At 40.8% G+C, this 13,313-nt stretch overlaps 1 protein-coding gene across 7 annotated transcripts in view; it reads right to left on the bottom strand.

Moving 5' to 3' along the window:
• Positions 1-13,313, bottom strand: part of epb41l2 (erythrocyte membrane protein band 4.1 like 2) — a 43,369-nt gene that overhangs the window by 13,846 nt on the left and 16,210 nt on the right. For all 7 annotated transcript variants that reach the window (XM_026318038.1, XM_026318037.1, XM_026318036.1 and 4 more), the window contains exons 5-14: positions 11,216-11,320; positions 11,013-11,055; positions 7,910-7,985; positions 6,671-6,767; positions 6,451-6,575; positions 6,194-6,281; positions 4,369-4,521; positions 4,091-4,188; positions 3,615-3,787; positions 2,644-2,726 (exon numbers count right to left, since the gene is read on the bottom strand). In XM_026318038.1, coding sequence (XP_026173823.1) covers positions 2,644-2,726; positions 3,615-3,787; positions 4,091-4,188; positions 4,369-4,521; positions 6,194-6,281; positions 6,451-6,575; positions 6,671-6,767; positions 7,910-7,985; positions 11,013-11,055; positions 11,216-11,320 — 1,041 coding nt within the window. The remainder of the gene's footprint in view (positions 1-2,643; positions 2,727-3,614; positions 3,788-4,090; positions 4,189-4,368; positions 4,522-6,193; positions 6,282-6,450; positions 6,576-6,670; positions 6,768-7,909; positions 7,986-11,012; positions 11,056-11,215; positions 11,321-13,313) is intronic.

Genomic DNA, 13,313 nt, shown 5'->3' on the forward strand with positions numbered 1-13,313 from the left:
TTAAATCTCTTAATGTACCTATGTTTTCTGTATATAGATATATTATATAATATACTCCACATTTTAATACTTGTTCATGTTACTTGTTCTAGTCTTAGAAAATAGCACAGTGGGGTTGGCAGGGCACAGGGATGGTAAGAAAGAAAATATTAGGGAAAGAATGGTGAAGGAAGGTCACACACACACACACACACACACACACAGAATGTACACATTCCCACATAGAGGTCAAAAGGACAGAAGAATGGAAGCGGGCTAGAAACTTGGATATATTAATGTGTGTGTTTATGCAGCAGGGTCGCACAGCTCTTGTGCCCAGGTAGTGTGGTGCCTGATGCGAGGAGGTGTGTGTGTTGGAGTGAGAGGAGACACTTGACTGAAGCTTGAGCTGGACTGCTCCTCAGGCTGAACATTTGGAGCTTCATGGAGAAACAATGGCAACACTGCCTTTCGTTGACGGGAGACCAGGTTTTCTAGGTAACACAGGGTCAGGCCGAGGGGTGTGGCTAAAATCAGGGCTAAGACCAAAGACTGGCTTGCTGTAAGCATCACAACCGATAAGAAGACAACTAACAGGCACGGCAGGAGAAGAGGGGAAGGATTTAGGAGACAGCGATGTATAGCTGAGGTGAGGTTAGAGCAAGACAGAGAGGAGAGGGTCAAGAGAGACAAAAGATATGAAAAAATGGGCACAGAAGTAAAAGAAGATCGAGAGAAGAAGGAAGAGACGACTGGAGGACAAATGAGAGAAGACGTTGAGGACAAACATAGTTGTGTTGGGTGCCAAAGAGTAGCAAAGGCCAAGCTAATAAATTTAGCAGGTGGAGAGCCAGTAATAAATGCCATGACTTCACTTATTTTTATTGCTAAGCAATTAAGAATTTGATGTAATCTGGATGTACTCATGTTGGAAACAACATATTTGTGGGCAGTAAGAGTAAAAATCTTTAGTTTTGCTGCTGACATGGACATAGGCTTGAATAAAGTGGAAGTAAAAATGCTCAGTATCTTTGTTAGCTCTGCAAATATCTTCCTGGGCAGATCCCTGCTTCCATTCTTCCCTGGCATGGAGAGAAAACATAGAATGAAAGAAAAGTATTTAACCACACCCCTCAGGGAGAACCAGCTTTGACAATTTGGTAGTTGAGCTGTTGCTCTGGTTTCAGCCAAGCAGCTTTCCTCTGCTCCCAACAGCTCTGAGCTGTACGTTTGGGAGCTTGTGATTGAGGCTTGAGAGTTTTGCACCAGGTGTTCAAGATCAGCCAATTGTTGATCGGAGGTGATAGACGTGTGTGAGGGAAGGGTCCGTGGTAAGGCAGATGTTTCCTCGATTTGGTCATCATCTTCGGAGATGTCTGACAGGCCGTGGTCGAGCTCAGAGATAGAGTCAAGGGAAGGAGGGATGGAGGAGAGTGAGGATGATGAGGAGAAGGAGAGAGGAAACATGAAGATTGACTGATGAAATTTGAAGGAGAGAAAAAAAACACACAGGAAGAGAGAATAAAGAAGAAGGAAAAGGAAGGAAAGAAGGACGCAAGATGAAGGGGGAAAAAAAAGCAGGTGATAAAAACGGAGAGAACCATGCACACACATCACATAGTGTAGTACCATGCGGTGAAAAAGTAAAGTAAGTTAAACCAACACAATATGCAACCAAGAAATCATTTTACGTTGTCATGAAGTGATGGCAACAATGACGGCATGTGTGAGGGGAGTGGGGGGAAAAAAGCAAAGAAGAGGGGCGTGTGAAGGAAAAAAGAGAGAGGGAAAGAGACATAACATTAGTCAGTGAACCACACACCACAACAGATTAAAAGTGAACATAGCAGGGTAGAGGCACAGTGCAGAGTGCAGCTGTGTGCAGAAACGGTGTCAACAGGGTGCCGCCACTAAAAGGTTCAGACAGAGGTCATTTCCATGGTGCTAGGGTTTGAGCGAGGGTAAGAAGAAGAAAAGGGAAAGTGAGGAGAAGGGGGGTGGAACAGGAGGCATGCATAAGATACAGTTATACTCTAAATCTACTCCTGCACTAGGCTCACACTGACTCTGATCAGCAGGAGATATGGCCCCACCAGTTGGTTACAGACCCTTACTACAGGACACAAGCCAGAAGACATGTCGTGTCACATGGTGTATATCTGCCTGGACACCTAAACCCAAAACTCTCTGTTGGTATCATACACATATAGTAGAATGGTGACAAAACATCAAGCGTGGTTGTCTCCTGGTCTCTGTTGTGGTCCATCTACTTGAGGAAAAGATTAAGTATCTAAAGAATCCTGTGAAAACAGAAATTAAACAGGCAAAGCTCTCATCCTACACTGTCATCATAAAAAAAGCACTATAACCTGCTTGATGTTGAAGAGTCCCATCTTAGTCTGTGTGATCAGTTATGATAATTTCATCCTGAGAATGAATCATCTTCAGACAATTATTTGAAGCTGTAGGTTGTCAGTGCTGCCCCCAGGCTTTAATGTCAGTTCTGGTACCAATTGCTGTCCAGTCACTGTCTATACTTTGAACACTGCAATTATGAACAATTACGTGGCACAATACAGAAAGACATGTAAACGAAGAAACGTTTTCTCCCGTGTTTTCCTGTACATACACATGTATTTGGACATGATCCCCGTACAAACACACCTTAGAGTCAGAGTGGAGCTCCAGGCGATGCTCACGCCCGTTCTCAGCCATGTCCCTGGTCTCAGTTATGCTGATCACTGGTGCTGGATGAGAAAAACACAAACAAAATTAATTCATAAAACACACACTACATAACAATTCAGCGTAATCTTGTTAGGTTGTCCTCCACTGAAATATAAACCGAGCAGATAGTTTAATCCCCAACAAATGTGAAAAGAAGTAACCAAAACTGGATTCATGAGCTTCCTTTATTCCTTGACAAGGATGCTGGCTTGCAGTGGAATAATGTGTCCAGCAGGGGACAATGTAAGATAGTGAAATAACCCAGGGAAGATGAAAACTGGTGCACAGCTGTATGAAAGGGGATCAGCAAACCAGCCCTAAACCACAAAACCGAGGGTGTGTACTGATTTCCAAAGAAAATAAGATGTAACTCATCTTGTTAAAATGGCTGAAAATATTAAGCATCATGATTCAGCAGAAACTTAGAAGATGTTAGTTCAATGTAAGCAAGATCACTGCACAGTAATTTCTAAGTCATGAACTATTGTGTGCCTGTTCATTTTTGTGCTGCCACTGGCCAACTTGTAGGATTTTTGATCTCCATGTTAGTGTCCAGTTTTGTTCTTTGTCATGTGATTGATGTAACACTGACTGTACTGTAGCAACTTGTATTTTTTTTCTAGTCAGGGCCTCGTTCTTTTATACACACAGCATTCTTTTCGTCTATTTCTTTCTCCTTCTGACTCTCTGTGTGACAGGAAACATATGCTGCAGCTATTTCCTGTATCTGGTTAGACACTGAGGATTCTACATCCAAACACATACGCACACAACCACATGCAGTCCCTCCATCCGTGTTTCCATTTCCATCTACCCATCACTCCTTCCATTTCTCGTTCCGTCTGTACATTTATTAAATATTATTCAAACTTTCTGAAGTGCTGTGTGTGTGTGTGTGTGTGTGTTACCTCCATCCAGACTGCGGCTGATCCGTTTCGATGAAGTGCGTTCAAAGCTGGGCGCGGGCCGATCTATGAGAGAGCTGGCCAGACGGGTCTGGGCCTGAGTTCGCCCGCTGTAACGGAACTTAGAGCCCAGAGTCAAAAAGCGGGCCTTGGTGGGAGGCTCTGGTGCATTTAACCTGGGGACAAGACAGAGAAAGGAAAAAAGGACAGGATACAGGTGTGGGAAAATTCAGCCAAGGAGCAAGAATTTTAAAAAGTATTCAGGGTTACTTACATTAAATGAAATTGTTGCAGTTAAATATCTATTTGCAATTGAGACAAATCATCCAAGCTACAGTAAGTTACCAGTACATCACTGAATGTGATCTAACAAATGATTTTAATACCCTAAACACCAGAATGAATTCTCTAAGATCCATGTCCGAAGAATACAGTTTATATTTTCTCCACAGTGAGTGTCTCAGTATGTGCATGTCTACCTGAAGAAACTGTGATTCTCCACGCACACCTTCCACAGCCTTTTGGCAGATCTGTGATTCTGGAGTTTGAACCCCACTGTGCTCTCAAACTGCTCCATCTATCAAACAAGAAACATTTCAGAACATTTCGTCCGGCATAGAAAAAAAAACTCCATTAAATCAGGTCTAGCATGCTACATGGACTACCTTAATATTAGAGAGAATTATCTTTTCCTGCATTTTTTATGCAAGACTGGTTATTTTTGGTTTGTGTGTATATTCCTGGAGACACACTGTACCTCTCCTGGCCTGATCTTAATATAAAAGTTGTTCCTCTTGTATGAAATCTTTAGTATTTTGGGCCAAGCAAAGCGATTTATCCGAAGCCTGTCTTTGTAAACCAGGAGCCCGTTGGCACACACTCCAAGCATTATGTCCACACCCTCAGAATCCTGCAATACAAATGTAAACAAAATATTGTTTACTTTTTGTGAAATGATTAATCCCTGTGAAACATAATGGTAATGGCTGCATCTGTCTGTCTAAATCAGATGATACAGTACATCAATTGATCTCTAAAGTAGTCTGCTTAGGATCAACAAAAACTCAATTACCACACACACACACACATACGCACAAACAGTACAATTGTAACGTAGTTAGCTGGCAGACCAACTCAACAACAAAGCTTTTAAGTCCAAGGCCATCTGGTAATGGTGCTTGGGGGGTATTGATTACAGTAGTGAGTTAACACAGGAAAAATCTGTTGGACTAATGGACAAGGCAATATGTTTACAATGGGTAGTTTTAGTGGGACACACACAAATGTCACTAGGCCTGGCTATTAGCGAGTCATCAATCTCTGTCCATGTAACTACAGATACATTTTAGTCATTTATCCTGAACACACTAAACGAATGGAAAACTATTCTCCATTTGCTTTCTGGTGCTTCTGCCAATAAGCAATAACTTCAAGGACTGCAGCAAAAAGTGTCCACTTTGAAAGTATATTTTTCCACAAATTCCCTGTCTCCACCTCATTCATGATAGTTTCCCTCCCCATGTTTAAAGTGTACAGGATTGAATATCTTTTCTCTTTTTAAAACATTTAATATAAAGTAGGCATGCTCTGTATAGTATTGCTACATACTACACAGTATGTATATTATACTACATTGCTAATGCTATTCATGTTTTGAATTTTCAAAACCCCATTTCAAATTCATTCTACAGCATGAAAATCCCCTATTTTAATTGTGAGGGAGTGATATAGAATATAGCATTCACTACTGGCACACGTATGTATGTGTGTATAATAACTTTACTATAATAGTAAAGTCTAAAATAAGCTATATGATGCATGTAAAAAAAAAATTAAAAAAAATCTCAGCAATAGCAATTGTACAATACAATTCTGAAAATCTAGTCTAGCATTGCTAACAGTATTTGTCAGGGTTTATTTGTGGATGTTGGGGTTATGAAACATACCCAACAAATTAATGGCACAGGACAGAACAGGACAGAAATAGATCTGAGACTTGAATTCCCACCACTTTGGTATGTTTTATAAAAAAAAATATATATTTTCAACATTTGAAAGGCTCTCTCTGCTTCTCTCATCCCCCCCCCCCCCGGATCCTTGTCTCTGGGTTGCAAACAAGTGGAGCATAAAGGCCACCCGCCACTTTTTCTCTTTCAAAGATGTGCCGCCGTCTCACTCTTAGGTTATCTCTGTCCTGCATTTCTTATGTCTTCTCTGCATCCTCAATCTCACATCCTCTTGTTCTATTTAAAGACACCCCCCTCCTCTCTCTCTCAAGCATATTTCCCCATGTTTTCTGCCCGTCTTGCACAGAGACGAACAAACATGGAAACATGCACGCACTCTGCTCATGGCCTGCTATCCCAGTGGCTGTTCCCATGGTAATGGCCACCCTGAGTGTTTGTACAGCTGACACACACACACACACACACACACACACACACACACACACACACATGCAGATATCCCGGGCACACTTTCCCCGCATCAAAGAAACTGTGCTAATCCCCAGATGTTGACCACAATGGAGAAGAGGAAGAGGACAGGAGGAAGAGGAGAGGATTCATTTGATTCATTTGTACCTTTGCATGGTGCAGGTCCACCCCATACATAGACAGTTTCTTGGCATTTTCTAGAAACTGGGCATCAGCCTGTGCTGGTGTCATTCCCCTGAACACACAGAAACGCTACATTTATACACAACCCACATACAGTGTAGTGATATAAATATGTAATGATGCTTTCACTACAGCAATTACAAGTAAATGTAGAGCTTTTAATGACACACAAAAAGGGCAGATATAATTGTTTTTGACACTTTGTCCCTGTTCTTTCTGACCTGTGGGATTTGTGGAGTTCAAGAATCTTCTCCTCCATCTCCTTGTTCTGACTGGGTGCAAATGTCAGCTGATTGATGTAATCCAGAGGTCGAGGTTGGTCGGGTTCATAGTCACCAAATTCTGCCTAAAAGCCGAAAAAGAACAATCACGTGTACTGAGGCACACAGGTACTGAGATACAGACATGCTCACACACAAGCACAGACATGGAGTACTCTACCTGCAATGTGTAGGACCCCAGCAGAGCGTGAGTGACGAATGAGCAAGGCAGACGACCAGAAGCCACATCTTCACGGAGCTGTAAACACAACAGGTACCTGCAAGAAAGGGAAATGGAAGGACAGAATTTTAGTCAAAATTAAGCCCATTCACAACAAAAGAAAACTCATTTTCAGTCTATCGTTGGTCTTAAATCAGCTCCTGTTCATCATAAAAATAAAAGCCGTCTGTGTTGCCATATTGCCTTCCCCTGATGTGGGGCCAAAGCACATGGTCAGTAGGTGGAGAATTAATGTCTTTGTTGGTGCTCTATTTGTTGTTTTTGATTCCTTAGTGTGCTGGTACACTGGTTTGTTGGCGTAACCTCATGTCTAATCCTCACTGAGACATACTCAAACTCACTTGCATAACACAATAGTTTGCAGTCAGTGGATTGTCCTGTGGTTGTGCAGCTCTGACAGTGAAAGCTGTCCTCTGCAGTGCACCTTTATGGATGAACTCACTAAGTGAATGGAGCTTCAGTGTGAATGACTCAATCAGACACAGTTCAGACACATCTGGGTGCTGGTAAGTGCATCATCTCGGCTACTGAAAAATGTAATTCAAAGTCATTTAAGCAGGACAGACACTTGCTGACTTGGAGGTTTAAACGCCACTAAATTTTAAATAAAATTTTATTATGGCTATGCAGTCATAATTAATCTGTCGATTCAAAGTTAACTAAAGGTGAACAGACAAAATTATACAATGATGGCGTGGAAGAGAAACAGCAAATACTGTAGCCACCCAGTATATGTTAGTTGTTGGTACTTGTCTAAGTGAGCCTACGTGTGTTAGTGAGTGCATGGGTTTGTATGTCCTTAAGCTAAAACCATCAGTCAAACTGCTCGCTCCATTAGACATACACTTCACCCTAAATGATGTGTGCTTGGAGCATGGCCGTGTGTGTGCGCATACGCATAAATACAAATGAATGAACAATGTGCGCAAAACCAACTTGTGTTTTTTTTTTTTTTTTACTTTTGCTGTTTATTGTAGCCATTTTTAGGCCTTACTGAGCTGTTTAGCATCTTTTAGCTCATTGTTTTGGTTTTAAGGATAAACTTGAACTTTACACTTCACTCTTAGTGAACTTACTTCATTTACTTCGTTTCCAACAACAACTTTAGCAGGCCATTGAAATCAGTTAATGCAAAGTTAAGGAAACGCTGGTACATATCTGACATGTCTTTGTGTGTACCTTGTAATGTCTTCGGTGAGCAGTGAGGGGTCAGGAGGATAGAACTTGACGTTGAATGCAAACTGCCAGTTGTTACCTGGAGAGAGGGACACTGTTACTTATAGCAATTTACAGCACTGTAGAAACTTGTATTTTTTTTAGGATGTAAGTTTGCCATACTAAAGATGTCAGTTACATATAGCAATACTGTATACATTTACTAAGCAGAGAAAATTTCCTGAAATTTCCCTTGGGGATCAATAAAGTTTATCTCATCTTGTCATATGACCGTTGTGATGATGGTGGTCTGTTTATTTCTGTGTCTATCATATTTGTCTGAGGCACAGATACAGTAGCGAGTGTGAGCGAGGGCAACTAACGCAAAACAGCTTTTAAAAAAGCACTAAGTCTGGTACATCCCCGCAACCATGTACACACACACATACACAAACACGTCAAGCATCTGCTATTACGTAACCTCATTCTAGCTTGACCAAATACCAAACTGTAACCTTTATCATCATGAGAAACAAAACCATCACCAACAATATCCCCACTAAATTATTCATCACTCTGTCTCATGGTTTCGTTTTGGATATCACTAATTTCATCTCAGTCTTTATTTGGCTCCAATTTCCTATTGTTATTCCTCCTGGAGGCCATATTGCCACGCCTGCCACCCTTTCTGTTCCTCTTGGCTTCAGCAAGTTAACACACATACACACATACACACATGCCAAACGTAAGACAGAGATCACATCATCTGGAAAATTCAATTTAGGAAAAGCTGACATCACGTCATGATCATTTCCTCCTCCAAGGTCATAGACAGCGCCACATAACACTGAACAGCTGTATCCCAGAGGGACAGGAAGGATGGGGAACACTGTCACTACAGTTACGTGAAAACAATGAAAGAGATGCATTTTTTTTACATTAATAACAGTTTTTGTCATACTCAGTGCTGTGCCATCAATCAATTCTCTGGAGGATCAGTAGAATATACCCACATATATAGTGCATACATACATAAGCCACACCCCTCCCCCCGTCTCTTCCTGGCAACAACAACTCATTTCTCCACTCTCTTCATATTCACAGTTTGTCTCACCTCCTTAACCTTTCTATCTCATCCATAGCTCTTTACCAAGACTTGTTTACATGATCACTTCCTTTACAATGATATCTAGGGATTTAGTCTGCTCTTCTAGTTCAAGTGAATTGGCTCCAAATGTGGCACAACTGTTTACTGACAGTATCAGCATGGTCAGACACCCAGCACTAGAAAGGTTAGTTTGATTATGGAGAGAAGAGAACATGAGTGTTGCTGTTAATCATTAACAACAGCCACATGAACTGCAGAGGTCTACTGACTGGACTAAATTCAGACTGTTTAGGTTCCAGTGACTTTTAGCATGACTGAGATGAAGTCTTGTGTCATTATCTGTTAAAGTGAAATCTAAGAATGAGCTCACTTGCTTGGATAAAAGTTGACTTTCAATGGTGCCTTGACTAGACGTGAGGACAGTTTCATAGCTGAATTTCCATTTGTGGTATTTCACACAGCTCCTTTTCTTTCATCCAAGGTTAATTTTTATTGGCTCTCAGTCTAATACTTCAGCTCTTTTCTCTTTTCCTGTCTTCCCTCTTTCCCTCTGATTTTTTTATTTATTTCTTCTGCACAGATTTGCCTTTTTTTGTGACCTTGGTGTAAAATTCTTATTTTGGCCTTTAATTGTGTTTTTCCCACTATGTTGGGCAATATAACATATGCCCAATATGCACCACAGGCAGGAGTCTCAGATGTAAAGCTTTATAACCACACCAATAAACAATAATCACAAGAAAATCTGCAGGGCAAACTTGGTCTCTGGGATTACTGACTGTTAATATCCTCTTCTTACAGGTGACAAATGCAACTCTATTATATATGATCTATTTTACATTACAGGGCTTAGCAAGGTTTTAAAAGCACAGCACATGCAACAGCTTTGATTTTTCCAAAAATAAATAACTGACCCATAAAAACGTTAAGGGACCAATGTTTAAGTCCCAGCCCAGTAAGTAGTGACGCAGAGCTGTGACGGTCAAGTGTAGACGGTAGTTTAGATCCGAATGGCGTCAAACATGTCATTTGTGTGGTACTTCGTCTGTACACACTCTGCACCGAGGCATTCGACTCACATGGACGTAGACACAAAAAGCAACACAGTCTGTCTTTCTGTATAAACAGAAAGACAGACTGTACCCAAAAGAACATATGAATACCGCTCAGCCACAAATCAGAAGCATATACAGTAACACAATAACACAGCCACAATAACACAGGCATGCACGTACTCCACACAGTCATACCACACGCTCACGCCACATGAGCATAACAACCTCACATGTACCGAATCTAAAATAACCCTTAATGAGCCAAAATTGCATGGTTCTGCTAGGTCTTCCATTTAGAAGAGCAACAAGAACTCTTAAAGCCTGTTTTGAGTTACAGTGTGAAAAGAAGAAGTAGCAAATAAACAGCCAAATAACACTAAGACTGACACTAGGAGTTATTAGCAAGTTCGTAAGAAACCTTAAGAAAAATGATTACACATTACATTCATTATTACATTAATGAAGAACAAGGACACAATGTTGTGACAACCCACAGTCTAACCCCAAACAACACAACTGAATCAAATCCTGAAAAAAACAACTATGGCTGTCATCACAAATTTCATCTGTTGGTACAGGCATGCTGAATGCATTCAAAAATAAAAGAAAGAAGTGAACAAAGGCATCCATTAATATTGAAGCAGAGCCATCACCCTCTGGTTACCTTTTCTACGCTGCCAGACTGCTGTCATTTGGTTTCAGATGTCTCTGGCTTTATTTTGACTTAATTGCAGTTTGTTATTTTCTTTGATATGGGGATAACTTCTCTATTTTATTAACTTAACACTGGTATTTTATTTATTGTATTTTGGATGAGAAGTTGGGGTCTGTTTTTAATGTGAATCACCTTGTACTGCTGAGGGAGAGTGAAGGAGGCCAAGATGATAGATGCATGGGCAGACACACATCTTTGAGAAAGATTCCATAAAAATCATGATCTGAAAAGTAATCGTAGCAAACTTACTGCGTATCTGTCTCTTGATTTCCTTGGTGGGGTCCAACCAGCACTGGAGTGAGCAGATGAGTGATGAACCAGAGAAACACGAGAGACATGAATGAGAATGCCAGAAGACAGTTGTCTGCATATGTGTATATATGCTATACTGACTTATTTGCCATAGAGTCCATACTGTGTGTGTGTGTGTGTGTGTGTGTACGGGTACATACCTTCTGATCATGGCTGTCCTTGTATGTCAAACCAAAATAGTCTTTTTCCAGTAGATTAAGGTGCTCACACACCTTAAAGAACAAGTATTGTCCCTTAGCACGTTTCTGTAAAGTGAGAGATTCAAACACAAATATTACATCTTGTACACACATTCTGACAGGAAAACATTAGGAGCTACTATACAATGATGTCAAGTTAGAAACATCATTTTAGAGCTTGGGAAATATGACAACAAAATGTGAGCACAATATGAAAAAGTTCATAACCTAATTGTATATGATCAAGTGCTTTATTATTCTCTGCTTTCCATGTCTGTCTGTCTCTGGGCGACACATTCCTTCAAAAGCCCAATGGGAATCTTTGCCATAAAATCCTCCACACTGAGCTATGAGGAACAATGACATTTCGCACACATTCATGCATGTAAGAGTCTGCACAACCACAAATACACAACGGTGCCCTTTGGACAGACAGAAGGTCAGACAGAGACAGAGAAAGGATGGGGAAATAAAAGACAAGAAAGAATGAAAAAAAATTAAATAATGCTCATTTCTTTTCAGTTAGTCAGCAGAGCCTCAGTCTGACACAGACTGACACAGACAGAGTGACATTACGCAGGCAGACGTACAGACAGGGCAAGGGAGCGTGGTGAAAGTGGAAGGAAAGAGGATGAAAGAGTGCCTTTTTACTCTTGTCCTGGGACAGCTGAAAACATCTGTGGCATTTTCCTATAAGCCGCCAGACACATGCACCACACGCACTGTGTAGTTGCATGCCCCAAGAATGTGACCTTTCAGAGTTTCTGTTTCCCAGTGTGCCTCCAAGCAAGGCACTACCTAAGGACAACATGCAATGCCTGTACAAATGTATGGAGATCTTTAATATTGACATGGGAGGTAGAAAAAAAAAAAACTGTACAAAACATTTTTGGGTGTCTGTTACACATCTTCATGTAACAGGCATTGATCTGGACAATGCTAATCTGAGTGCATTCAAGTCTGTAAATCTGATCAGTGCAAGATTTGCCACAACAGAGCTATTTTCATATTTCATAAGTGACCCATGAGGGAGAACATAAACAAATGTCTACAAAATACTTTTACACTGAGCAACACACATGAAAAGCTGTACATTCCTGCATATAATTTTAATCATAAACCATAAAAATCATACAATAGCTGCAGAGTCCTTGCATGTCTTATTCTTGTTTTTCACAGTATAAGTATAAAATGCACTGCTCTGTGTTTCCAATTTAGATCAACTGTGCCTAACATTTGCAAATACTTCTTGACTCATGTCAAGCACTGAAATCTAATGAAATTCTATGAAACCGCACCTAAAGTGCAATAAAATCCTACTCGAACCAATATTTATGACATTCTTAGAACCAACATTAAAATAATGTGACACTACAATGATCCTTTGAAACCCATTAAAGAGAGTCAGAAAACTTCTGGCCACAGCACTACAACTAATAAAATATGCATTATTTTATTACATCGGAATGAATTTGATGCCATCAGTTAATAAATAGGACAGACGGATGATAGAAGAATGGACAGGGAGTTAGAGTAGAAAATTGTGTGTGTTGGAGGCCTGCTGGGCACAACAAAAAATTTAATCTCTGGAATGCATTGTGCATCTCTCCCTCTCTCGGCCCAACTATGCCAGTGAGTGGAGGGAGGCATAGACCGATTTGTGCGTGAGTGTGTGTGTTTGTGAGCATTTTAGGACAATAGCAGTTAGTTGCAGTATCAGCATTATCTGTTTGAGAGACAAAGCAGCTACTGTTTAAAGGACCGTAGACACTCACAGGCACGCTGCTGGGTGTTGGCCTACTGTAGATTAGGATGCGTGTTTGCCATACTAAAGATGTCAGTTAACATTCCCAGACCAAATGAGAAAATCTAGACCTGGAAAAATGCTCACTATTCTGCTGAGCGGCCCATGAACCAGACACTTAACTGTTCCAGTTTCAATGGACCTGCACAGTGGCTATTCTGGGTAGCTTCCCCGTGGTTGTGAGCGAGTGCGGGAATGCAAGAATGTGTACTGCTATAATATGCACGCTACTAATGAAACAAATAAACAAAAAAA

Source organism: Mastacembelus armatus, chromosome 24 (genome assembly GCF_900324485.2).
Source record: "Mastacembelus armatus chromosome 24, fMasArm1.2, whole genome shotgun sequence".
Lineage (NCBI taxonomy): Eukaryota > Metazoa > Chordata > Actinopteri > Synbranchiformes > Mastacembelidae > Mastacembelus > Mastacembelus armatus.